The 26,687-nt window shown below is 40.4% G+C and overlaps 1 protein-coding gene across 4 annotated transcripts in view; it reads left to right on the top strand.

Moving 5' to 3' along the window:
* FSTL4 (follistatin like 4) overlaps positions 1-26,687 on the top strand; it is a 214,995-nt gene that overhangs the window by 176,308 nt on the left and 12,000 nt on the right. For 3 of the 4 annotated variants that reach the window (XM_040573989.1, XM_040573987.1, XM_040573986.1), the window contains exons 8-12: positions 9,629-9,749; positions 17,239-17,400; positions 18,407-18,541; positions 19,954-19,980; positions 25,055-25,173. In XM_040573989.1, coding sequence (XP_040429923.1) covers positions 9,629-9,749; positions 17,239-17,400; positions 18,407-18,541; positions 19,954-19,980; positions 25,055-25,173 — 564 coding nt within the window. The remainder of the gene's footprint in view (positions 1-9,628; positions 9,750-17,238; positions 17,401-18,406; positions 18,542-19,953; positions 19,981-25,054; positions 25,174-26,687) is intronic. The other variant, XM_040573988.1, reaches the window with a different exon arrangement.

The raw sequence follows: 26,687 nt of genomic DNA, 5'->3' as shown, positions 1-26,687 counted from the left end.
TTATGAGATATCTTGATTGGCAACAAAATATTATTAACTTTCCATTGCTCTTTTAATCAGAAGCTTTCATAAGCAACATATTAATAATTTGTTTTGTCTGTGATGTCTTGTCTGTGAAGAAATGTGTTAATGAGTTGTCACGTAGCTATTACAAAAGAGCCATCTTAATGTTACATGTAATTAAATGATTTTTGTTGCAAACATTTAAGATTGCTTTTAGCATAAAGATATTTTTTATCCATATATTACCTGTCCAGGTTATTTGTCCCTTTTAAGTGCCTTTGGAGCTATACTTTTAAAAAGTCATATCAACATTTCTCATGAAGAAAATAACTGCAATGTAGCTGAAACTGGTGAGATTGTACTACAATTGTAACTATAAACTGATGTTTGACTACAAGTAGCAAAGTGGTTAAAATATGTCATCTTTCAAAATAATATACTTCTGCCTCCTAGGAACAAGCAGTATGTTTAACCAAATCTGTGATTATGAAAGCATTCCTCAATTTGAAAATATAAAACACTCTTCACGGAGTCAAATGTGTTTATACAGTATTTATAGAGTATTGTTTCACATGATTTGACATCATCTTTAGACAAAAATACATAAATTTATAAACAAAATTTGTAAACAAAAGCTTATCCTACAGAAGCATGATGAAAACATAAACAACAGAGAAGAGAATATTATCATACAAAAACAAATGTTACAGAATTTAGGTAGATAAGAATTTGGTGAATTACCAAGTATAATACAGGTAGCTATAACATACATTCATGAGTATTTTTCATTATTCCTTTCATAGTAATCTGTACAGTGTAACTCAAATCTGCATTAGATCGTTAATTCAAAAATACGCTTTTCATTACACGTCATTAAAGTATAGTTTTCTTCATTTCTGCGGATGCCAGTTAGGATAATATGCTCTTGCTCTCCAAAAAAAAAAAATAAATTACAAACTCATCTAGGAGCAAATGCAAGACTTCAGAGCCAGCTCCCACCCTGCGGAAAGCACACTAGCGAATAAGGTAGGGAAGTGAGAGTGCTTTGCAGCTAGTTCGTCGCTTGTCTTTCTCTTTGTTTGATGAAAAATCAGTAATTGTGCGTAAAAAGCATACTCCCAGGGGCTAACAAAATGCAGCATATCATTTGCTTTATTATTTACTGTACTACTGCCAGTTGTGTGCCTCGGTTAGCTCATCTTGCAGGAAGTGCAGTGAGAAGAGCCCAGTAAGAAATCCCTGTGCCAAATTCTCGAGTACGTCTTGAATGCTCCTCCCTTGTATCAACTTCATGCATATTCAGTATTCTATTACAGAGTCTATTATTTTTATTAATCATCTATGAAAAAACATGGGTATGGGGGCATGACTCAGCCTGGGGAGGACCGTGCTGGCTGATAAAATATCTCTAACAAATAAAACGGTTGGACTTTTTAGGAAAGTAGCAGAGTACAAAGCAGACAACACTATTATGCCAGAGGATATCCCTGATATGCCTCGTGGTGAATAGTATGTGCAGTCCCAGTCGTCCCATCTCAACAAGGTTATAATAGAAGCAAAGAAGGGGAACAAAGATGAGGCAGATACAGAAGCAGCTCTGAACAGAGAGAGATTAAATAAAGCAGGACTCCAGCTGAAAAATAGGTAGATAATGTGGGATATAACAGGGATCTAGAAGATCATGAGTGGAGAATATTAGAGAGACCTTTGCTCTCACCTTCAGCCATGCAGCCTCTGTTAATGCAGCATGAAAACAGTGTGGATTTTGCTGCTGGAGTTCCTGTCATCACCCAGGACCCCAGAGACACCTGAGATACATAGGCTTAGCTCAGAGACATATGTTGCTGCTTGGAGAAAAAGCAGTGATTCTCTTTTCAAAACAGGTTCTTCCCCTCCTCCTCATACAAATCTGCGTGCTTTGCTCCAGCTGAATCCTAGCCTGCCTCCATCGCCCTGCTGCAAACCTCTGCAGCAGTGGGCTGTCAGGTCCATGCTGCGCTAAGCATATGGAGCTCACACAAGTCAATCCATGGGGGCATAGACCTCTCTAAATCGTTTGTTACTCATAATCCACGTTTACCTGCATGCCCAGGAAGATTTATCTCCTTGTGTATCTCATGGCTCATGCAAGATCTGTGCCTAGCTGCTTTGATGCACCTTTCATACATAGAATCATAGAATATCCCAAGTTGGAAGGGACCCATAAGGATCATTGAGTCCAACTCCATATTCATGTTAACGTCCATTTTCTGTGTGTAATATTTGGAGACCAAGGCAAATGGCCAACCTTAAAAGTACGAGTCACCTGGATTAGATTTCTCATTAGAACAGGCTGCATGAAGGAGCTAAATTCCTGTTGGTGCTTTTAATGTAGTTCTATTGTTAAATAATAAAAAGGTCACGAAAAGATCATGTGTGAATAACCCCATTTACTTTCCTGCTAATAGAAATGAGGCTATTAAAATGATCAAAACCCGTGTCATCCTAGATGCTGCACTAATACAGTGATGTGAGTAAATTACAGGAAGTTGCATATTTAAAGCCAAGTTTTTCTCTTTCAAATCAAAGTTTAAGAAATTGCTCAGTGTTTATAGTATCTTAGGTCTTTGCAGGCTCTAAAATAGAGGTTAAGTGGAAAATTAATGCTGACAGTATTTTCGGAATATGTAATCTCTCACTTTTGTATAGTAAAGACCACAGAACTTGTATGCACCTGGTGCCTTCAGTGGAATAGCTTATTTCTGGGTCACAGTCCAAAGTTTGTAGGTTATTTCTGCAAATGCATCAATACTTCAATGGAGACAGTACGGCTGTTCACCTGGTCCTAAATACCCAGTAGAGTATAAGGCTTCGTCTTCCTAAACTTCATATTTTTGTGGAAGAAGACATTACTCTTAACAGCCTGGGGTGGTTTTGTTTTGCTTGCATTTTTTACAGGCATGTAGGTCACAAACCCTGTGAAATTTTTGAGAAATGTGAGATGTTAGATCTCATTCTCCTCTAGATGCGTTGCATACACTCAGTCTGGGTGTTATAACAGAAAAGGAGAACTATAAATACAGTGTGAATCTTCTAAAAATGAGAAGGAAGAAAGGATTGAACCTATTAAAACCATCTGCTGTGAAGTATTGAGGTAACTAGGCTGGCATGCTTACAAACATGCTTTAGAAGAAATTTGAGAATGAGAAGAATTAGGGCTCTTCGGCATCTGTTGTACTCCCCAGTACTTGCCCTGACTGGTGGAATCCACTGACCAAAATCCATGAATCCCTGCCTTGGTACTGTAGGGAGAAAGTTGGAGTTTATGAATATAATTTTCTCCCAAGATTGTTACTTACCTGTTCAGTCATAATCTTTGCTTTTCTCTGAAATGTCCAGTGGATCCAATTAATAGAAACATTTCACTGAATCCCTGGGATGCTCGTTCCTCCCTTCCACCAACAGCTCCAGCAGGAAGACCTACTGTGGATTTTCCTCATCATACTGACTCATGAGTTTCTCAGGATATAAAATACATTCATTTTTATCTGTACTGTAATTGTACAACTATTTTAAAAGACCATTTCCATATATTCACGCCAAAAATTTCTTTGGCTCTCCAGCAAAGTCTTATGTTCTAAATTATTTGAGCAGAAAAACAAGAACAGATAAATTAGTATCCCATCAGGCTGTGTTTGCAATACTTTTCTGGAATTTGCTTAAGGCCGAATTTTTCTCCATGTAGATTACTAAAGTATAAGATAGCATGTGTAAAACCAAGAACAAATAATATTAATGAAGCATAAGTTCTCAGCTTGTCTCTGGAAATGAATTATTAAGAGCACCAAAGAAAGTGATTTAAGAGCCTATGACTAATTTAGTTTTTATTATTTTTATATGAATCACTCATGAATCTATTGTAAAAAAGATCAGAGACGTTTGATTAGTGTGGAGAAATCACTTTCAAAGTGATAGCCATTGTTTTAGATTTTGCATAATAATCATCTCATTAAATGCTTGGGTACATTTTGTTTTGAAGTCCTGTAAACATTGTCAGAGCGAGACTCTGAGGATCAGGCAGGCTTTTTTAATGTGAACTGGTTAACAAATTTTCATCACTGTGTTGTCTGTTATGAAATTGTGACGGCGTTGATTTCACTCTAGTGGAAAACCAGTGCCACCAGTGAGCCCCAGTACCAGGAACTGGTTTTGGCTGAAGTATGCACCAAAAGTGCACGGGGAAGGCTCCCGGCTTCATTGGGCTGAGTGGAAAGTGCTGGGAGAGAGGTGTTTAAAGGTGAAGGAAAAGTACAAATTATTTAAGAAGAAATAAGCAAATGGTGGGATTCTCCTAAGAGGATAGATCAGTCAGCGAGCTGTTTCTTCTGCCTTTATTTCCAACATAAATACTTAGAAGTCGATGTGGTGAGGGGATATCAACCGTCTTTGGGACTCTCCCAGGAGAGTCGATGGGGAAAATGGTTGAACGTGTTCAATGTCTGTAAGGTGCTGTCCGGTTTCAAATTTATTGGGAGCATTTGGTGTGTGATTGGGGTGGTTGGACACTGTGTATGTGTAAAACCCCATGGGCTGGGCAGCGGTTGCTCTGCAGGGCATATGCACCCTGTAGTGCCATGCTGCAACCTGCCGTGTGTCAGGGCATGGGGACAGCTGGAGAGCAGGGGAGCTCGTCTGGTTTTGGTCCTTCTGACCATGTATAGCTGTAAGGCAAGTTTTTGTTTGTTTGTTTGTTTGTTTTGTTTTGTTTTTTTTCCCTCAAATAAGCAGAAGTTACCCTAAAAAATAAGAAACCCGAATCTACTATATACCAATTCCTCTTTAAACTAAGATTTCCTGGAAAACAACAGTTCCTCTTTGCCAAAATTTTAAAGTGTTTTATATAAGTTTCCCCTCTGTGTAAGACCAACCCCAAGACCTGTTAGAAAGACTCATGAAAAGAGTCAGAAAAGGGCAAAAATGCAGGTGCCAGTGGCAGCACCCTCCAGCACCACCCGCGCTCCCCAGGCGGCCGCGGGGCTCGGCAGGCCCGGCTCCGTGTTCGCTCCCTCTTTGCTGGCCGCGTCCCCGGGTGTCAGGGCAGGAGATTTGTGGCGTTATAGTTGCATATTGGATTTCACTTGAGACAGAATGGGAACTAGATTTACAAGCAATATGCAATGTTTTACACATTTCTAAGCACGGTGTCTCCGAGCTGCAGCAGATTGCATGACCAGGGAATGCATTAGAAGGGAGGAATGGGATAAATAAATAAGAAAAATCTTGTGTTTGGAGAGACCGATGCCTTGGGTAATCAGTAGTGATGGAAAGGAAATACAATACAAAAAAGTACATATCCATTTTCTAGGATCTGCTTTGTTATTTTTTGAAATTGAGTGTGTGCAGTAGCGACTTTTTTTTTGCTAGATTACTGAGCGGTTATCAATTTAAAATGCAGGGTGGTGGTTTTTTTTAATCTCAAAAAGTTCATACATATCCTGAGATCACTTAATCAGTCCTTTATTTGAAGGGTAGCTGCAAGACATAAAAGAAGCTCATGAAGGGCAGAGAACTTTTTATTCCAAAAAGGGAGAGAAAACATGAGACAAACTGTTGGAGAAGTCAATTTATCATCTGTCACTAGTTGACCTTATCAATTATGAGAAATTATAAGCACAGCTTGCTGATTATTTTTTTTTTTATTTTTATTTTTTTTTTACCAGAACTTGTAGTGTTATTTTATAATGAAATTCATAAAAGAGAGGTGATGAACACCTTATCCTTATCTGGCTGCTTTGATGCAAGGCTCGGCTGGTTGTAGCTGGTAGAAGGGTATCTGCCTCTTGTTCATACATTTTCATCATTTCTTTTTCTTCCCCTTCACAAGAAAATTCACCTTCAGCAGTAAAGGAGGGAAAACATGCCCCAGAAGTGACTTTTTTGCCTTTCTCCTGGTTCCCAATCCTTTGCCGTGGTATTATGCATAAAGATCTCTCTACAGTTCATCGTTTTGCTTGTTGGGGGTAGGTGTAGGGCAGTCCCAGCTCCCAGGGGTGCATAGCACTGCGACTCCTGGGCAGCCCTGAGATACTCTGCTTGAAAGGTGTGGTAGCTTTAGGGAGAGAAAAATTGTGTGATACATCATTTTTATAGATGTTCATGATTCCTTTTGACTGTTTTCAGGCTTGTAGCGACTTGGAAACCTGCCTTTGCAAGCAAAAGCCATCTGAAAATGTCGAAGCACACGGAAATATTTCCATTGTCCTTGTTTAATATGAATTCTTCCCATTCCCTATAGCCTGCCCATCCTCTTCCCTGCCAGTTCTCCCCAGGAAAGTTTACGTGAGTGTGTTTGGATGGATGGATGGATGGATGGATGGATGAAGCAAGTTCATAACATGACTAAAAATCTTTTGTGCTAAGCAGTTTCTGAGAACTTTTATTCAAAGAGCTCTCACTCGCACAGTGCGTGTTTTTGAGGGGAGAAAAGTCCTCACAGACCCGCTCTTCCTTCTCAGCTTGGTAAAATTGTCTGCAGCTCTACTCCTGGCTGAGGTACTCCTGGTTGAGGACTTCTTCCCTGCATGCTGAGACAGCCGCTGGATGCCCTACCAGTGCTAGCTGGCACCACAAGCTTGCACGGCAGCAGGAGATGCACCCAAATATCCCCAGGGAGCACCAGGGTGCCCACTGCCTGCGTGGGGTGGCCCCTGGCCACTGTGGGACCCCCGGAGGTGAGAGCCAAAGGATCGAGAGAGGCTCCTGGGGAACCGACGGCTCCCCTGCCCTAATGCTTTAGGGCTTGGGGTGTTACAACACTCCCCGGTGTGCCTCTATAAGATATATACGGGAGGTGTTTGTGCATAAGAATGCATGCATATATATAAAATGTAGCCGTGAAACCCTAATGCACTAATTATATCCACAGGGAAACACAAAGAGAAACTGTAAGCTGCAATAAATAAACACGCAGGAAGAGCCATCAATTTGTTACAGAATTCAGTATTCTTTTTGTAGCAACAAAGGGATAAGTATTGAACCTGAATTTAATAACCACTTTTTCCTTCCCACCTCTAATGCTGGTGATTCTTAATAATGTTGTACTCCATGTGAATTTGCTGTGTGTGTGCAAGTGCTAATACGGAGCAGATATTTTCCTTCTGTGCCTGACGTAAATGATAACGTTGCCTAAATCACATTTGATAACCTTTTTTTAAGTGCTGGAAGTCAGAAAATAGTTTTTAAAAGTCATAAACCATGCTTTTGCCAATAAAAGCTTCTCTTTACAAGAAAAATGCATTTGGAGAGGAAGAGAATAATACTGTAATCTTGCATCAGTTTGTTTTTGCAAGGGTCTTTACTTATATTAATACATTTGTATGCATTGGAAAAAACAGATTGTCCATAAAAAGACAATTACAGAGCACAAACCAAGCTTTCATAATATTTTTCTGAGATAACTTAAAGGAAGCAACACACTTAAAACAGAAAAGATTTTATTGTCCTGTTTTTCCACATCTCCTTATAAATCATTCCATAAAAGTAGCCATCCTGCTTTTATTGATCTAAACTCAATTTGAGTTGCTTTGGGATTAACTTTAAAAACTGTTATTAAGTCCCCTCCACTGCAAGCGCTTTCTCTATGTCATGTAAATATCATTTGAACAGGATCTCTCTGCTATTTGCAGTCATTCACACGTCTTTGCTTTCCAGCAGGAAAGATCTAGCTGACCAGAAGATAAGGCAAATGCTTGAATGGGAATTTTTGAGTAGATATTTGTAATAATGGATTGTTTAGTTTAACCAACTCATCCCATAGTCTAGATGCCCGGTCCGCCTGACACTGAGATGCTTTTGATGACAGATAATGAATTTCAGGAACATCTATGGATTTACTCTCGTTCGTAATTGTACACACATTTGTGCTTTGTCGTGCTGTCAGAACGACAGGGTAGCAGATAGCGGATACAGAGTGGTTATTTCTGTCCCTCTCAGGTCAAAGTTTGTGCTTTGGGAAGAGTGAGCCTGTTGTCCTGCCTGTAAACTCTGTTTTTCAGGGCTTACTCTCAATCTGCCTTGTAACGTGTCTAAAAATAGGAAAGTCCCCAAACTTCTCGTTGCCCTGCCAGTGCAGGCCTGTCAAGGAGAAGAGAGGCATGAAGAGGTTCCTCTGGTGCCAGACACAAGTTATTGGAGAAGACTCAAGAGCCAGCAGAAGCAGTGCCAGATCAATCCCATCCTGCAAAAGATGGGCCGCTTTGTACTTTTCCTTCGGGGCTGCCAGCTGGCTTTGCAAGTCTGCAGCAGGATCGCAGCTTCCCTCAGAAATGTCCTAAGTGTCCTGGTTGGAAAGGAGAGCTTCAAACTGCGAAGCAGGTGCACCCTGAAGAGACAGAAAGCGTGAGGTATAAGGAGCCCCAAACGGTTTTGTTTTAGAAAAAAAACTTTCCAATGATCAAACAAGTCTTGTTTGTAATCTGCAAACCTGGGCACAGGTTCCCTTTCTCCGTCACACAGAAATGGGGACCCAAGGTGTTGTGTCCCAGCCAGCAGAGTAGGTTTGCATTCCTGTTTCATGCTGTCCTTCCTGATCGGTTCGGTCACGTCGCAGTGGGAGATGTTGGCTGGGAGTTTTCAGCTTTCACGAGCAGCACAACTTTGCCTTTCTACATCTCCAACACTCACCCTGTTGCACTGGCTTCCTGCCACCCTGATTGTAAATTGATTTTTACCATATTTTTTGCAGTGAAATTCTGCAAAGAGTTTAATTTAACATGCTTCACACATGGAGCTAATTAAGGAAAAAATATACTTTAAGCTCATTAACTGTTTTTTAAATGTATCCTTCTGGGTTTGCATAGAAGTATAAACATTTTGGAGCTGCAGAAGTCTGAATGTTAATGGGGTAACAAGAAAAGCTGCTTTGTATACCCACCAGTGCTGTGCTTCTGTTAACTAGAATTTGAAATATATTTCTAAACAGAGCAGTTGTGCAAAATATTCAGTGCCAAAACCTCGCTAACAACTTATATTCTCCCCACCTATAATCAGAAAGTGTAATGCAGGAGCAGATGTGGGTAAATAAATGAAGGGGGGAAAAAGAAAGATCCTTGTCAACCAGTTACAGATCAAAGCAGGCTGATTTGAAGTAAATTTCCTTAAAAGAAAGCTTTTTGTCTTCTTTCCTGTCTCCTGCCAAGGATATTGTCTTAGCTGACGAACAGTTTCAGTTCTTTCTTGTCAAGTCTCAAGGTTACAGTGCGTTTTCTAAGAACCAGCATAGATAAAGGAAACTAACCCACCCAGAAGTTAATGTTTTAGGCATCTGAGGTTAATGGGTAGATATTAAATTTCCCTGTAAATTAAACAGCTGGAGATTGCCATCTTTTTATGTGCAAAGAGCACCTTGTTAACAACCAGCACAAAAGTTCGTATTCTCAGATGAGTTACTTTGCCTTACTCTGAAATTGCCGCTCATTTTCTCCTGTGTGTTGATTTATGAACTTCAAAACTTGCTGTTCAAAATTCAAGCTGTGTTCCCAAGCTGTGATACTGTCAAAACCACTGAACAGGTGACCTCCCTTCATGTGGTGTTTAAAATATTTTTACTAAATAATAAGGCTCCTTTCCTGTCTTTTGTTACATGCAGGATTTTGGAGAAGACGATTCCCTCTACATCACCAAGGTAACGACTATTCACATGGGCAATTACACCTGTCATGCCTACGGCTATGAAGAGCTGTATCAGACCCACATCCTTCAGGTGAATGGTTAGTAAATGGCATATATGACAATCCACTGAAAATGTTCCTGTAAGCAAAGTTGCCTGTTAATCTCATTTGCACAAAGACATGAAAAGCTACGCACCAAATTGGCTTTGTGTGAGAGCAAACGCAGCTAGTGGTTTCTCACTCGTGCCATCACACAGGCGATCAAAAAGATAGGTAGCACGGGGGGCCATATGTATAATTACCTGGGCTTTAGCAGATATTGACAGCTTGTTTTACAGTTTCCAGAGAGTGACGAGCAGTGTTTCAGAGCCTCTCTTAAACTAATGACTACTTTTGTCAACAGAATTGTTGCTTCAATAATTTCATCTTCCAGAAAATAATTTCTGTTGCATGAAACAGCCCAGGATATTTAAATACAGCGCTGTGTTTCCAAAACTAGCTATCCAACTTGTAGCTATGTACCAGATTATTACCTGGCTCTAGACAGCTTGGTTTGACTGAGGGCTATTTACATCAGCTTGCAGATATGGCCCACTGGCTTGCAAAATGAGGGCAAACTGTTTTACGAGTGAGAGAATCACCCGGGCCATATTCCAGCATCCTCATTCACCTGCGTCCCTGGACCACATTTGAGCCTGGTGGAACTTAACATTCTGGCCTTCACTATCTTTCTTTTGACCTCAAACTCAGTCAGTCAGATTTAGTTGAAAATGACCTTAGCTTAAACTGGCGTTCCGTGCCAAATGGAGCACTGGGGGCTCTGAGCTAGAGCATCAGAGGGGCTGAGGAGATAGACGTGTGCATCTCGGAAGACACCTCGCTGCCCACGTCATATAAAGAGCAGATAATCCCAGCCCTCTGGACATGATTGATTTTCCCACTTTGTATCCGGCACTGTCAATTCCTCCTGTGCGATCCGGACGCCAAATGGCAGCGAGCTCACGCCTCTTTGCTGGGGTGAGAACGAGAGCTTGAGGGACAAGCCCGTGGAGAATCCAACTCCGCGGCACGTCCAAATCTATCTTTACTTCAGGCACTTGAAAAAAAATGTAAATCCTTTTCCAAATCGATACTGCTTCCTGTCTGATTCCCTCTGTACCAGCTGTGCTCCCCATCCCCCTGTGCTGAAGGTCCCTTTGAATCCGGTGTGCTGACAAGACCAGCAGTACCTCCGGAACAGGGGACAGGGTAACCCTTATGAATAGATATTGTAATATTCTGGTCTGAACATACTGAGTTTTACAAGAAAATTCAACAACTTTATTACTGGAGATGCATTATAAGGAAAATTATTATTTAGTTCTCCCTGTAGATGTGCACAGACCGCTGCCAAGGAGAGCTTATCTGCTGGTAAGAGCACACAGCTCTACCCAGGCTAACAGAGAGAGGCTGACACATAGACAAACAGTAAAAAGGGATAATTATGCACTTTAAGGAGCACCACAGTGGACGTGGGGCTCAGGTTTGACGGCAGCTCAGGTCCCTGGGATGTGCCTAAGTGCCCCCCACCCCCAGCGAGTGCGCAGGGGAGAGCACAGAGCATCCAGTTGATTTGAATGAAAACCAACTTAATGTTTCTACATAACAATTTGTCATCTTTTGAGATAGTAAACTGCAAAGTCTCAGCAATATGGATAACTAGATTGTGCATGCTGCAGCTGGGAAAATAGGTTTCCTTCCTCAAAGTGCCATTTGTTTGATGAACGGCAGTTGAAAGAAAAGCAAGCTAACAACTTAATACCGTGTATATTATGTGATATATTCTGAGAGCTGAATGGAGTTTAGTTGGCAGGCGACAATGTAGACTGTATCATCACTGAGAATTTAAGGCCCAAAGGCTTTGAAACTAAAACTGGAATGAGACGAAAGCTAGCTGGAGTGTGGGGAGGGCTGGATTCAAGCTGCAAAGCTGGAGTGTACATGTGCCTGCCTCTTAGCTTTAACTTCTTGAGAAGATCACATTTTAAATAGAAGTTTCATACCGCAGCTGTATGTGATATTTCTAATTAATACAAAAGAAAAAAATATATAACCATGTTGTCTTTTTAAAGTTGGTATATAGTCTTTAAATACGGCAAAATGCCATGCATTCTGATATCAGCCTGGACTTGCTAGAAGACACTGTAGGGTCTGGAAATCTTTGTCTTACAGCATCTAATGTTCCTGTATGAGCCATTAGGCTTTGCAAAACCAGGGTTTTGCAATTGTTAATGTGGCTGGCTGCCCACATCATTAAATTCTCTCCTGTTCTGCCTGTGTCATTGCTTCCCTCAGCAACTGATGTTGGGGCTACGAGAGCGATGACAGGACAACAGTGCTTACCCTCAGACATACCCTGGGTTTCCGAAGGCAGAGCATGTCTCAGAAATCCTTCTTGCTTTTTAGAACCGTAAAGGACAAATTGAGGAATTTCTCCTGACAGGAGTATAGGGAAGAAGCTGAGCTGAGCTGAGTGGAGATGCAGAGAGCCTAAGTACAGTTCATTGGCTCTGTTCAGTGCTGGGGATTGTCTGTGTCTGTCTGAATCAGACTAAAAACTCCATCTTCAACCTGGGCTTTTTGCTGTTGCTGTTCTGTATTAGACTCAAACTGTAAGGGAATGTGACAGAAATAAGTGAGCCAGAACTGGGATGTATCTGCTTGCCTGCCTCCTCCAGGGAGGGGATAATACGCTTTTAGCATCAAAAAGACAGTTTTGCTTTGTTTCATTTTATTATTCTACAAAAAAAAAAAAGTAGATTTTTTTTTCTTTTCTTTTTAATATTGAAGACAGTTTTTTTTTTTTTTTTTTTTTATTATTCTACACACACACACAAGAATATTATTTTCTTTTAATAGTGAAGACCCCAAGTCTCTCTATTGGGAACAAGTAGGGAAAGAACCAAATGGAAGCAGTAGGGTTTATCCCTGATCCTTCCCAAGCTCTCTGTCTGTATGGGCATGTCCCTACTTTTGGGAGGGGTTTCAGTTAATTCAGTGCTTTTGGAAGCTGCAGTCAGTCTTCCAGTGTTCTCTGTTCCTTTTCATGCCATCTGGGGCCTGACTCATTGCTCCCACTGAGTTCCCTCAGTCTACCTTACAAAACATTTTATTGCCTTTTTCTCCTTAAAATGATCTGATCCTGGTCATGTCCACCCTCTTTGCATTTTTTTTCCTTTGTTTAGTTGAAGGGGAAAAAAGGTTTGTTCTGCTCAGCCACTGAACACTATGTAGCACTTACCTTTGTGTGAAAATCAACACACGCAGAATCAGCTAAAACATGCATTTTTCCTATGCCTGCTTTTGAGTTACCTGATTGGGTTTTACTTCATCGAATCAGCTAATTGTGTTTTCACTTGCAGTGCTGGAGTGAGCTTCAGCCTTAGAACACATGGCTCTGTGAACATCTAGGGGTTTTCAGGAAGAAGTCCTACACGTGCAGTGTTCATCAGGGTTTGCTAGAACTTGCTCAGCTGTTTCCCAGTGTCACAGATAACATGGGTGGGTCCAGATGCTCTTATTGACAAGCAGAAATGAGAGTGCTGTTAGGCAGAAAATGTGAAGACCACCACATGAATGCCCCAAACCACTGGGACGTGTCTTCTGGACAAGAAGCATAAAACAAATGTGACATGCTGCCTACGTGTGACATGGTGTGTTATCTTTAGGTTGGGTTGATCAACCTTATGATTCCCAGCAGTATTAAAATTTAAGTCAGTGTATTTATACACATGGCCCTTAATGCCTTTGGAAGAAAAGGACGTATTGAAAGGCAGCACAAAGTTTAGGAATGAAAAATCCATGTTTTGTGCTATGTCTTTGATCAAGAGGAGCAAAGAACAATAGGAAAATTATGTTCTCTCCTATGTATGATATTGCTTGGGAAATGTGTACAGCATGCACTAACTGTAGGGAAGAAAGGCCATTTATCATTTTCAAGAGGAAAAAAGAATTTCTGAGAATAAAAAATCTCATAAAATTGTAATCAACTATGAAAATAGATAGTTTGCAAATCAAGAGCCTGCTCAATGTAGGGCATCCTTTGCCTTGGTCCTTGCACTCTGGAAAACATTGGCATAAATCAGAATATCGTATTTCTTGTAAAGAGTTTTACAAAGCTATTTGATCGTCATCCTAATGGTAAAGGTCTGATAGGACAAGGTGTCCAGTAACAGAGAGGTGTTTTAAACAGAAGTTTTGTTAATGCGGCATTTCAAGAGAAAACATACAAGGCTGCAAACCCCTTTCAAATCATAAATGGGAAGATTAAACCATCTGAAGTAAATGATTAATGTATTAATTCAAATAACTGCTGGAGTATATAGGTCCTGTAGCAGCAGTGTATGTCTTTAGGGCTTGATACTGCCATCTGTACGCATCGTGTGCTTTATCACCTGAGCTGTTTTACTGTAATGAATTGGTCTACTCACAAGTAAGGTACTATTCAGTATGCAGTAGTAGGCAATCTACCTAATCTCCTACTTGTTTGAATGCCTCTATTTTTTCAACTTTGCTTAAGATAATAGCCTTTTTATATTGCCTTTGGCTGCAGGCACAGTAATGGTTAGTAATGATATATATTCACCAAGGGAAATAGCAAAAGGTAATCCATATATTCCAAAGTCTGGAGCTAAAATCTTTGCAAGTTTAAAGTAAAATGTGCTTACTTGGAATGTATTAATTTGTAGCAAGGACAATAAAAATGCATTCTGCAGTTTGCTGTTATCACAAGGCATTTGCATGCAATAATTTACCTGTGCAATGAATTATGTAAGACAAGGGAGAAGAAATGAAAAGTTTTCAAGTGGAAGGACCAGGAAAATGAAAATAGGGCAAGAACAGAGGTGCAACACATATTTTTATAGGTGAAAATAAACAGTTTCCTCCTTAATTACTGCTGAAAATATGTGCACCTTGCTGTAATTTCAAGTTCAGCCAATTTTCAAGCAGAATATTGATGCAGTGAGCTACCTTTTGCATAATCAATCTGTTGTCTTTTCAGCTCTGCAGGAAAAATATGTGTATTTCTTAGATGCAGATATTGGGCAAAAAAATTGAGAGATGCATGTAACCTGCTTTGTGAAGGACGGCCGTGCTTCTAGGAGGGGTGGTCCTTCATTGCGGCAGGCACTGGGAGTGCTGCCATGCGTGTCCGTGCAAACAGGAAAGCCTTCAACAAACTGTTCTAAGAAAACCCAATCAACCAGTGCTGATTTTGAGAGCATTAAGTGGTAGGTGCCTGGGAAGGGCTGTATTTGTTCAGAGGCACTGCTGGGCTTGGAGCAGAATTGCTCTGTGCCTTTGACCATTTGCGATGCATTGGAGAAAGGCCCGATCCTGATCCAGGGACCCACCTCTGGTCTGGAGCCAGGCAGGCGGAGCAGCTCAGTGCTGCTTGTGAACTGGGAGAAGCAGGTATTTGCCTTCTGGAGATTTACAAAAGTACTCAGGAGCACTGCATACTCACTGCCAGTTGACTTCACAGGGTTTGGATATCTAACCTGCTTGGGTCTTGTGAGATTGTTTTCTGTGCACTTACTTACTTACTTACTCTTGTCTATGGATCTGAATAAATCACGTAGGCTTTCAACAGACCTCAGTTCCTAGATTATTTCATTTAAAACTGTTACTAGTAGCAAACAAATCTTATGTGCAACAAGCACCGAGTGCAGGACCTTCATAAAATTCTGTCAAAATGAACAAAAATGACTGCCTTTACCTTACTGTGCCTGGAGATACTGACTCAGAGAAATGGAAATTAATTTTCCAAGGTACGGAAGGAATCAGAAGCTCCTGACTCACAGTCTTATTCACCCAAATTGCATGGACACTGTCTCTTAAATGCAGGGAATGGCTCTGACAGCTGCTGGCTGCTTCCAACAGCAGATCGCTTCCTTTGCTCTTCTTCCACTTGATCTGGCACCTCCTGAAGTCAGGAGGAGCATCAACCCTGACAGTAATGGCAGGAAGAGAAGATAAAAAACCAGTAAGTGCTTTTATTTAGAAATTGCAAACTCAGTTTAATAAAACAAACCTTGTCTTTTTGGTATCCTTCTGATTAAAAAGCTCTTATGTGGTGTTTTACTCACTGCCCTGCTTCTTACAACACACTTACTTTTCTTCACAAGTAAAGGAAGTGGAAGAAGAAGAAATAAGTTCACATGTCCAGTGTAGAAGTGGAATTTAAAGACATGCCTTTACATCCACTTTTTTTTTGCTTTCCAGTTGCCCCTAGGCATTTCCTCTCAGATTACACTTGAACAATCTCTCTCTTTTAAAGCTATAAAAACAAGTAGACTTGAGGGCTTTCCGTCATGGCTGATTTCGTTCCAAGTATTAACCAGAGCTGATGACTCAGTGTTTTTTTAAACAGCTGGTAGGTTAGACAGAAGTAAAATACATCTCTCTCTGGTAAGGCTCATAAAAAAATAGAAATAGAAAGATGTAAAGTGTATGCTAGTGACTGTAATTATTCAAACTATCCCCATATGGATATATAGATATATAGCAAGCTACAAATACAGATTTCATTTTATTCGAAAGCAACTGTTGAGTGCATTTAATTTTGCCAGTCCTGGAGCCTGATGATGGACTATATAAAAACACAGTAGGGAGTTAGATACCTTAAGCCAGTGATTTCCAGTGGAAGTTTGTTGTTGACTCATTCAGGCATTCTAAAGCCCACCCATATATAAGATGACGTGTCCCTTCGTTTTTAAGATGGGATTGCTGGTCTGGATGTGAAGCATATCTTCACATTTCCTTTTATTAAGTCCCTTGAGGTGAAAGGAAGGAGGGATGCTGGTGTTTTTCCTCCACATGAGCAATGTTGCAAATCCCCTTTAAAGTATGTGAGAATATTGTTAAGAAATAGTTAGTGGGTAGTATTAAGTCTGGTTGATTTGAGCAATGAAGGCAGCATGATTGAAAATCAATGAACTTGTCTGAAATGGTAATATAATTAGTTGTTCTGTCAATTTAGTATATTAAAGAGTTCAGAGGCATCTTCCTGAAACAAGGTAAGTCACATTTTGAAAGCCTCTTAGGAAAAAAACAAAACGAAAACACATTTTATTTGTTTAGAATAACAGGTAATAAATGTATAGGCCATTTCCTTATGTATATTTGATTAAAATGTTGAATAACATGGTACATCTAATAGGAAAATGCTGTGCAAGGACTCAATTCCTCCGTTACTAGATTCAGCTGAATTTATACTTTAATTTTTAAGTATGTGAGTGTCTTCCTTAAGTTTTAATCCATCTTCCCTGAAGTTCAATCAGTCGCTTAATGAAAGAAAGCAGGAATGGTCTAAGTACCAAATCCCATCTCCAGGTTGCTCCCTGGCATTGGCATATTAGTTTATTCTTTTCTATTACTATTTTCTGTTTTCTGCCCCGAAGTTGGGCTGTAGAAAAATCTTCGCTGTAGCTTGTGCTGAAAACCAGGCCACAGCTCATTCCCTCGGCTCTGGGATCAGACCTTCTCTGCAGCGCGGGCTGGCAGCGGGCAGGTGAGCTCAACGTCGCCAATTCCTTGTTCCCCGCAGTGCCGCCGGTGATTCGCGTCTACCCTGAAACGCAGGCACAGGAGCCTGGCGTGTCAGCAAGCCTCAAATGTCACGCCGAAGGCATCCCTAATCCCCGAATTACCTGGCTAAAGAACGGTGTTGATATCATGCCAAAATTATCCAAACAGCTAACGCTCCTAGGTAAGAACAGAATTTTGATTAATTAAAGTATTGTAGACGGGGATTAAGGAGGATTATTTTGTACTTTAAACTAGAAGTTCTTGTACTTTCACTAAGCCATGGTTGTTGAAAATCGTGTTAGAAAACCCCTGTTCTTCCTTTTTATCTTTTCCTCCAGTGAATTTCTCGGGTAATACAGTATCGATTGATGTAAGTGGTAACAGTGTTCTGGTAAAAGACGGTGTTCGTGATTCTCCACTGCCTTGCCTCTTGTGTACATCTGTGCAAATCAGAAGAGAAATGCATTAAATCTGTTCTCGGGTGTAAGGACTTCACAGGGTGCAAGTCTGCCAGTCCGCTGGGAATCAGCTTGTGGTTCCCGTGTCTTCTCACACCCACCTCTGCAGTGGGAACTGGGCTCTTCACTCTTGTTGGTCCTTATGTTTCAAATAAGGATGTAACATGCAATGAAAGACAACAATATTTCTCTGCAAATTTCTGTGTAATAATATTAAGAACCTTCCCGCTACCATCCCAATCATTCTGTGGTGCATTGCAGACCTCCTCCAGCACTGGTAGCACAGACACCCCTGCGTGGCTGGGTGCAAAGTCTCAAAATCTTCCAAAGGTTTTAGACAATAGCCCCACTTCAGAAAACAAAATGATAGGAGGAGCTGTAGAGAGACATCTCCCAAGCTTTTTGTGATCTGATGAAAAACTGTTTCCAAAATCAATGTGAATTTTTCTCCGCTAAAGCCAAAGCATTCTTTTTATTAACAAGGGGACATAAATGAAATTTCATTTATTCTTTGCACTTGGGATTGCTCTTTGTTCGTTTCTGGCACAGAGTTTGTTTGTGCTAATGGAAAGAAACAGAACATCAGCTCTCATGAGAATTGCCCAAATACCTCCATTTATGTACGGGGAAGCGCTGTGCAGTGGGAATCCTCCACGTTGCGGCCGTGGCAGTGGGGAGCAGTTAGCAGCAGTGAGGAACCCCGCTCACGGGTGGATGTCTTTCTTGCAGCAAATGGAAGCGAACTTCACATCAGTAGTGTTCGCTATGAAGACACTGGTGCCTACACCTGCATTGCTAAAAATGAAGTGGGAGTGGATGAGGACATATCTTCACTTTTCATAGAAGATTCAGCAAGAAAGACCCGTAAGCTGAATTTTTTACATAATTTGTTTCTTTAAAGCATATTTAAAATGAGATGGCATACATGCAATTTAATAGTTTAGGCCATTGCATGCATTATATGGGACTTTTGCTCATAAGGTAATGACAACTTTGTCTGTGCATTGATCAGAGGATTGGAACTGTGTGGGGAAGATAAAACCTGTTCGTCTAGAATGATGAGGCCTTTCATGTGCCAGAATCATGCTGGGGTGTGGTATAGGTAACACCTTTACTAAAGTAATGAATTTGCAATTTTTTCAGATATCCGAGAATCCAAAACTTAATTTTTTGTTGAATTATTTATGATTTCAGAAAAAAACATTTCATTGATTTCTGTAAAAGACTTTTTTGTTAGAGACAGTTCCAATCAAAGTTCTCAAATACTTAGATGTTTGGAAAATGTTCTGATTTAGTTATTTTATCTGTAATTACATTGCTGACTAGTAAAATAGGTTTCCTTTGGCGTGAAATTATCTTCCACTTCAAAGAAAAGTTTTCCCAGGAACTCTCAGTTGTGTATTTCCCATAGGAATGTGGCTGTGTTACCTTGTCCATACTGTCCCCGAAACACAATTAATGATTTTCGTCTGTGGAAAAGCTCACAGAGCCTGATCCTTCCTAATCCTTCTGCCTTAACTACCTGGGAGATTGCCTGGGTTCACGGTGATACTAAAAGTCTAGGTGCAAATGTGATCTTGCTGTTTTCTGGCTGTTAATATAGAAGTTGGCCATAAATATGCATTCTCATGGCAATTCTTTGGAAAAAATATATTCTTTTCCTCATTAAATGGATTTATGTACTCTTATTAATATCAGTCTTTTCCCCAAGAATACTTAAGCAAGGAAAATTACAGTGTGTTGATAAATAATTGGATGTATCTTAAACAGAAATTCAAATATAGCTGTACTTTTCAGGAGGGTTTGAATACTAAAAGAAAATGTAGTTCTTGCATGAAATTCCAAGAAGAAAATCTGCTAAGTGCATAGCCGCTCTAACTGCCAGTCTCAGGCTTCTGAAAGATGTCATGTTTGCTAGTTGAAATTGTACAGAAAGCCACAGCCTGTACCATACCTACAACTACATTTGAAGATAGCATCTTCTGTTTTGTAAGACTTTGATCTTTGCACAGGCTAAAGTTGTCCTCATTTCAGTGAGGATTTTTCCCATGTCATAGCTTCAGAATTGTCTCTAAAAGGAGTAAATGTATTTAGAAATATGTATCTGTTCTTATTTTTACTTTACTAGGATGAATGTTACAGTTTTCACAAGTTAAACAGTTCATTTAAACATGCGTGTTAATTCGGTTACTTGCTACAATGAAAATTTTGACATTGTTTTTTTTTTTTTCTTTTCTTGATTATTTTCTGGCTTTCCCAATTTTCTGATGCTGCAGTTGCAAACATACTGTGGCGAGAGGAAGGTACTGCAGTAAAGTTCTTCTGTTGTAGTGATAATGTGCTTGTCTGCTTTAGTAATTCCATGATGGGCCATTCTGCACTGACTTGCAACTAACTCTGTCAACTTTTGCAGTTACCAGATTAAGTACAGACCAGGAGTTTAAAAGCTAAAGTATTCAAATGAGAGGTGTCACTCCAGTGAAATAAATCCTACTGATAACTTCTTACATTTTCCCATGATGGAATAATAAGTGACCGTAAAGTACAGAAAAATGGGAATTTTATATGAACTGACACCAATGCAAGTAGCCTGAGATTCCCAAGCTACATTAACAATTACACAAGTGTCAGAAGTGCTCCCAAATTACCATAATTGAACATGTAAGGCATAAATTCAATACACTGCATTTTTAAGCAAGCAATGTAAACTCTTCCTCCTTAGTAGCATGTATTGATGTTTACTAGGTGAGCAACAAAAATCGTGTTCTTGTCTGTTAAGCAAAAAACACCCTCAAGTTTTACTTCCCTCTATCCTTTAAATCAATGCAGGGTAAAGGTTGCCCCATTTCTCCTTGTTTTAATTGGCAGTTAAGATCTCTAGTTTGATCAAATTTATAGTATGCCCTGCACAAGGTCAACATCTGCGTATCTTGGAAGCCAAATTAGAAGAAAAGGATCCTTAAACAGCTAATTGACTCAAATATATTATGGAGGCACTTGAAGTCAAGATTGATTTGATTTTGTATGCACTGGTGCTGTAATTGTTTCCAAAACACACAGTGAGAAGCTCTCAAGCAGCTCACCCATATGCCACCTGAAGTACAGTGCCCAGAAGCATCAGTGGGGAGCCTCCTGCCTTTGGGCACTTCAGCCTGCTAGAGCAGGGCATCCTATTCACTGGGAGAAGGTTCTTGGATTGTCCAAGAAGTCCAAGCATGACAGTTCTTGAGTCTGCCACTTGCATGTGAGGAAGTTGGGACTTTGCTGCCCTTCCAACCTCGTGGAGGTCTCTGTGCAAAGACTGTTTCGTAAGTCGTGCCCCCAGGTACCCACAACAAGAGTTGTGCTTTGTGCCCTTGGCTTGGAGCTTTTGCCATGGCTTAGCCTAAAGGATTTTGGGGGGCAGAAGGAAAGTGCCAGCCCTTAGTAACTGGCGCTGCCTAGGTCTATAGCTGAGGTCCCGCTGCTGGCTGCAGGTACGTACTCACACCAAAGGCAGCCGGTTGGAGGTCATGAGATGTGGCACGACCACCTATGACAATTCTGCAGAGTTTGTACACCACCCACAAGTGCCAAGTGCATGGCTTTGAAGAGCATCTCTGTACTGCCAATGTACCTGTAAATGGCATTACGGGCACTAAGAATTGCTATTTCCCTTCTCCTTAGAAATGAAATCTCTCAGTCCAGCATCATCTGCATAATGCTACGTGATTTAATACTGCATCTCTTACACTTCTTTTTAAAGAAAGTATTTGGATAACACTACCAGATGTATAGAAATACTTAAAGAACAACTAAGAAGTTGGTTGCAGAAAGTCTTATTATAATTCTGCTAAACAATATGGACTTACTGCTTATCAACCTTGCACATTTTAAATAAACGTATGAGCAATTTACAGGGAAAGCATAGGCAGTAAAAGCAGATTTACTATTGATGTTCCTAAGCAATTCAGTATCTTTAGAGTAGGTTTATTCCCTTGTCTACATTCTGTAGTATTTGTTCAGCACATTCATTCTAGACAAAGTATCCACTGAACATACCTTAACATGTGAAATCTTGGCACAGAGAAGGCTCATAGAGAGGAATGGTATTTTTGTTTTTACATTCTAATACCAGCTCTCAATTCTGTTAGAATGAAAACTTAAGTGTAAGTAGAAATATTAACAACTGGACTACGCTCCTTTAAAATGATCACATCCTCGTGCTCGCCAGGCCTATGTCAACTAAAGCTATTTGTAAGATCTTATTCAGAATATTGCACAGAACAACCTTTTGCTGTGAGTCACAGTTTTAACACAAGTAGTTGATCATTTTGAAAGTTAGTCTACCAGTCCTCCCTCAAAACCTTTCACAGACCACACATAAGGAAAACCTCCAGAAATGAATGCACATAGCATGACCTGCCAGGTAAACACAGGACTGGAAGCATGTGCAATATTTACTCAGCGTGCAATCTAGTTTTTAGTCTTTGTACAGAGAAAATGATGAGTAGCCCAAAAGTAGAGATTTGTTTTCATGCCAGTGTTCATTTTCAGAGTGCGTGCTGCTTTCTTTATTCCTGGATAAAGGGAACATATCTTGCCAGCAGGCAATCATCAGTTATATAAAGGCATGCACTTAAAAAGTTGAAAGCCTTTTTGTTACCTTATGTAAGTTCTTAAATACTTTCAAGCGTTTAGGTTAAACTGAGGAAAATTATTCACGTATTGGTTCAAAGAGTATTGCCCTGTGACGGATTTGCCCTTTGATCTCCAAGGGGAGCAATGCAGGTGTACATCTCAGTGGAGACTATATTCCTCAAATAAAGAAAACTCTTGTCGTCTGCTGCCCTCCTGAATCTCAGTCTTGAGTCAACAAGTGTCCATGCTTTATTTCTTCAGCGATGAAAAAATAATAAGGATGTTAGAGCCAGCATCTTCTGGAACGGTTCAGATGAGACGGGTTACATTTAGAACGCCCTCTCCATTTGTTGGTCTTTTTGTTGTAATAGTTTTTTGTCATACAGATGAGGTATGTTGGCTTTAGATTTTGAACTAGTTGTGTCATCCAACCTGTCTTCAGTTAAAAAGGGGGGCAAAAACCAGCAACAACCCTGGTCATTAGTCCTCTAGCTCTAAGTCTATTACCAGCCTCACTAGTATCAATCTTACAGCTGAGCAAAGTTCTCCATTGCCCGCCTGTGTATTGAAATAATTCCCCAGACCAAGCTGTGGCAGCAGTGCAATCCAGCCTGGAATCTGTTTTACCAATTCCCCTGAGCTTGTTTATATATGTACCCTAATCAAGACCTGGCAAATACTTTGTAAGTCACAGTAAAATGCCTAGTCTGAATTGTAAAACACCTGCTTCGTTTAAAAATCAGTGTGAAGATTACTGACTGCAACAGCATTTTAATTTCATTTCATAAACTCTGAAAAGAGCATGCCTTCAGTGTACCTGAATGTTGTTAGTAAACAGTGTCATATTTTAACCAGTCAGCAGTAAAACTTGCAATCATTTTACTATAAAATAAGTGGTAGGACTTGCCAAGTCACTTGCTCTAAGTCTACTGAGGGGAAATGATTAGAAAAGTATTTTTGTGACAAATTAAGGCCTTAATTCTGAAATACACACTCACTGTATTTGGAGTTTTAGATAAAATCACACTACTATTGTGCATGAAAATAATGATAAGCATCTTCACAATGGTCGTAGTTTGTTGCCTGCCTGTCTCCACATGTTAGGATTACAGAACTTACCTCATGACTGTGCACTCATTCCAGACAGGGCCAAGTTCTGCCCTCTGTGTATTCACTCAAATCCCATCGAAGCAGGTGGGAGCTGTGTGCATGCTGTGAGCGCAGGTTTTGGCCCAAAACGCCCAAATGAAATGCTTTAACATACTCTTAAAATAAATAGCCCTTAGTCAATAAAGGTAACCTAGTTGTCAATGGGAGTTCGGTAGCTTTTTTTCTACATGCATGAACCCTTACCATGGCATCACATTTAAGGATCCCAGCTCCTGTACCCGCCTGATGCCCTGACTGGGGTATTCCTGTTTTTTAGAGAGATTTAACTTCAACATTGTCAGTACAGCAAGCACCTGATTCTGAGAACTTGTCCTCTGAAGCCACTTATTTGGCACAAGAAGAGGGTTTTTTAGCTCCAAAAAACCCTCCTAACCTTACTAAACTGTATACTCAATTAAATTCTCCAAAAAAATACATTTATCCAAATTACACGTTTGTATCATGAAGTTTTCCTGTGATAATTTGCCTCAATCATGCAAACAGTTGAGATGTGAGAAGCTTTATAGACATGAGCAGGGTTTAAAGCTGCCACCGCAGGAGCAGCCAAAGGAATTGTAATGCTGAACATTGTTCAGATCTGTAGAACTGGGAACTTATTTCTCCATAGTTAAAATATAATTAATAAGAAATTACAAATTATCACATCACCATATCATTGGCAGATAGGTACACATCAGCATTACTGGGGGTGACAGTAGTCATTGCAAACATTTACTGGTGGTGGTACAAAAACAAAAAACAAAAAATGAAATGATGCTTGGATCTTTCTAACTGGAGTGTTTGAAAAGATCCTGAACATTTCTCAAAGATGCTTATTCCTGCAACTGCATGTAGCTGAGGAACTAAATTATCAGTGTTTTAAGGCATTTCTGCATGACAGAAATGAGAAAATATGCTCTAACAGCAAAGCAGTGACAGACAGCTAGTTTTCCAAATCTCCCGGAATGCCCCAGTTGTGGATAAATGAGTGCTATTGCAATGCTGAAGTACTCCACATTTGTGAATTACAGTTTGCAAGATTTCAAAAATGTATTTGTTTTGGTGGCTATAGTTCATTCAGATAATTAAAGAAAATAGAGGATATATTTTCATTCATGGACAGCTGTTAAGCACATTCATTTTGCGTCACAGTTGCAAGAAGTCAAGTTTACTGTAATAGGACAGCTTGGAGATTAATTTAAACTAAAGCTTCTCGCTCGGTTCTCAAATTATTAGCAAACTATTTTTAATGAAATCATAACAAACCAAAGCCATAGTCTGAGAAGGTACAATAATAATCACACAGAGGCTTATTTAACTCAAGTCCTGCTTTGTACGTTAGCACAAGACATGAACACCAATACTGGTGTACAACTGCCGCCACCAAGGCAATGCATTTTTGAATGTGTCTGTACCTCTTCACTCCTTGAAGCCCTCGTTGTGACATGAAATTTGATTTTGTGAATGCACTGACTGCATCCAAATGACCAACCTTTATGTAAGGCAGATTTTGTTTGTTGGGGGAAGTGGGTGAGTTCTTATAGTCCTAACAGCTATGGATACGTACAGAAAAAAAATGCTTCTCCTTTTGCTTTATCCCCCTTCAAGGCCTGAGTGTTGGGAATATGTTCTATGTCTTTTCTGATGACGGGATCACAGTCCTTCAGCCAAATGAATGTGAAATCCGCAGGCACATCAGGCCCGAAGAGAGAATTTTCACGAGTTATGTAAGTCCTGAACCCAGCAGCTATAGCTGACAGCTGGGAAACTTTCTCTTAATCTCTTCAAAGGTTGTTACTACCAAAGGTTGACAGTTACGTTGTGACTTGGTGGGCTTCATTTGACATCCTTGAGGTTAATCATCTCCACTTGAAAATTAAGGGAACTACGTATGGGATAAACCTTGGATACATTTCTCAGACTGAATCGCAGCTGGGAGGTAAGTGAGGATGCGGTGAGGTTTGTTGTGCCGTGCTGGTCCTCCGCATCTTCTGCTGCTGAAGCAGAGACCCACACCATCCTTGCTTGCTGTATGACATTTTCTGCCAGCACCAAGTTTACCTAATCCTTGCTGTAGGAAATTACAAGGGAAATTTGTTGCAATGTCAGTGAATTTCAAGCACTGGCTCGTACACGGGAGCTCAATGTGGCAGGTGGGATAATGTGTGCCTGGAGGCTCTGAGAGGCCAATGTTTTCTGTGACCTGTGTCATGTACTCCTCTACAATAGCACACATCATGTACACACACAGGAAGCTATCACATCGCCTAAAAGACAGGTGCTGAAATACATCCAGAAATGCTTTGTTAATCACTCCTTCGTTTAGTTTTATGAAAAGTTCGATTTACGGGGTAAACAGAACATGATCATAGCCTTGCAGGCTGGGTTAGGCACTACTACCGTGGGCCGTGATCTTTCCGTGAGTCTGTATTCATTGTTTTCTAAAACTCATACATACGTGGTTGATAGTGTTTTTTTATCTACTGGAATACTTTAACAAAATTTACTTGGTGTGTACTTAATAATATTAAGACACACTTCAGCTGTTACTACTTAAAGAAAGACATCTTGTGTTTCTTTTCCAAACAGCTGTAAATATTGAAGAGGTGGTTCTGGAGAAACAGCTTGAAAAGCACAGAGAGCAGGCCCTTAAAGAAATAATGTCAGCACAGTGGTGGGCATAAAAGGGACTTTTATCGTTATTATTTGGCTGCCTTTCAGAGAGACCTCTGAGGGTTTCCTGTGGATATCATAGTGCCCTTTGCCGTGATATTGGAAGGTTTGACTTTTTTTCCTCCCTTTTCTCTTTTAGCATCCTGAGTGTTTGCCATGCAGACAGTGATACCAGCCTATGATTTATAAGGGTATTCCTACAACAAAAGTGTCCTTATTTGCTGTTAGAGGCGTAGCTGAGCAGTGTAACTGAAGGGTGGGTGATCCTCCCTGCTCCCCTTGGTTTGGGTGGATGCTGTGCTGCCAGAGCCCAGGCCAAGGGTCTGCTCTGTGCCACTGCCAGGTGTGCTGCTGAGGATGAGGAGGGCAGTCTGGAGCGTATCTGGAGCCTGTCCGGTGCTCAGCTGTGTGGATGGCTGCTGGGAGCACAAGGCTGGCTTTTGTAGCTTGTTTTAGCTTGCTGTAGCAACAATCTCCAGCCCAGCTGGAGGGCCAGAAAGCAAAACTCAGCCAAGCTGTTGAGTCTTGTATCTTCAGCCCTTACATGGGTCTCCATTGAGGTACTGAA

Source organism: Cygnus olor, chromosome 14, assembly GCF_009769625.2.
Source record: "Cygnus olor isolate bCygOlo1 chromosome 14, bCygOlo1.pri.v2, whole genome shotgun sequence".
NCBI classification, from domain to species: Eukaryota; Metazoa; Chordata; class Aves; order Anseriformes; family Anatidae; genus Cygnus; species Cygnus olor.
This window is presented reverse-complemented; position numbering and strand designations above follow the sequence as displayed.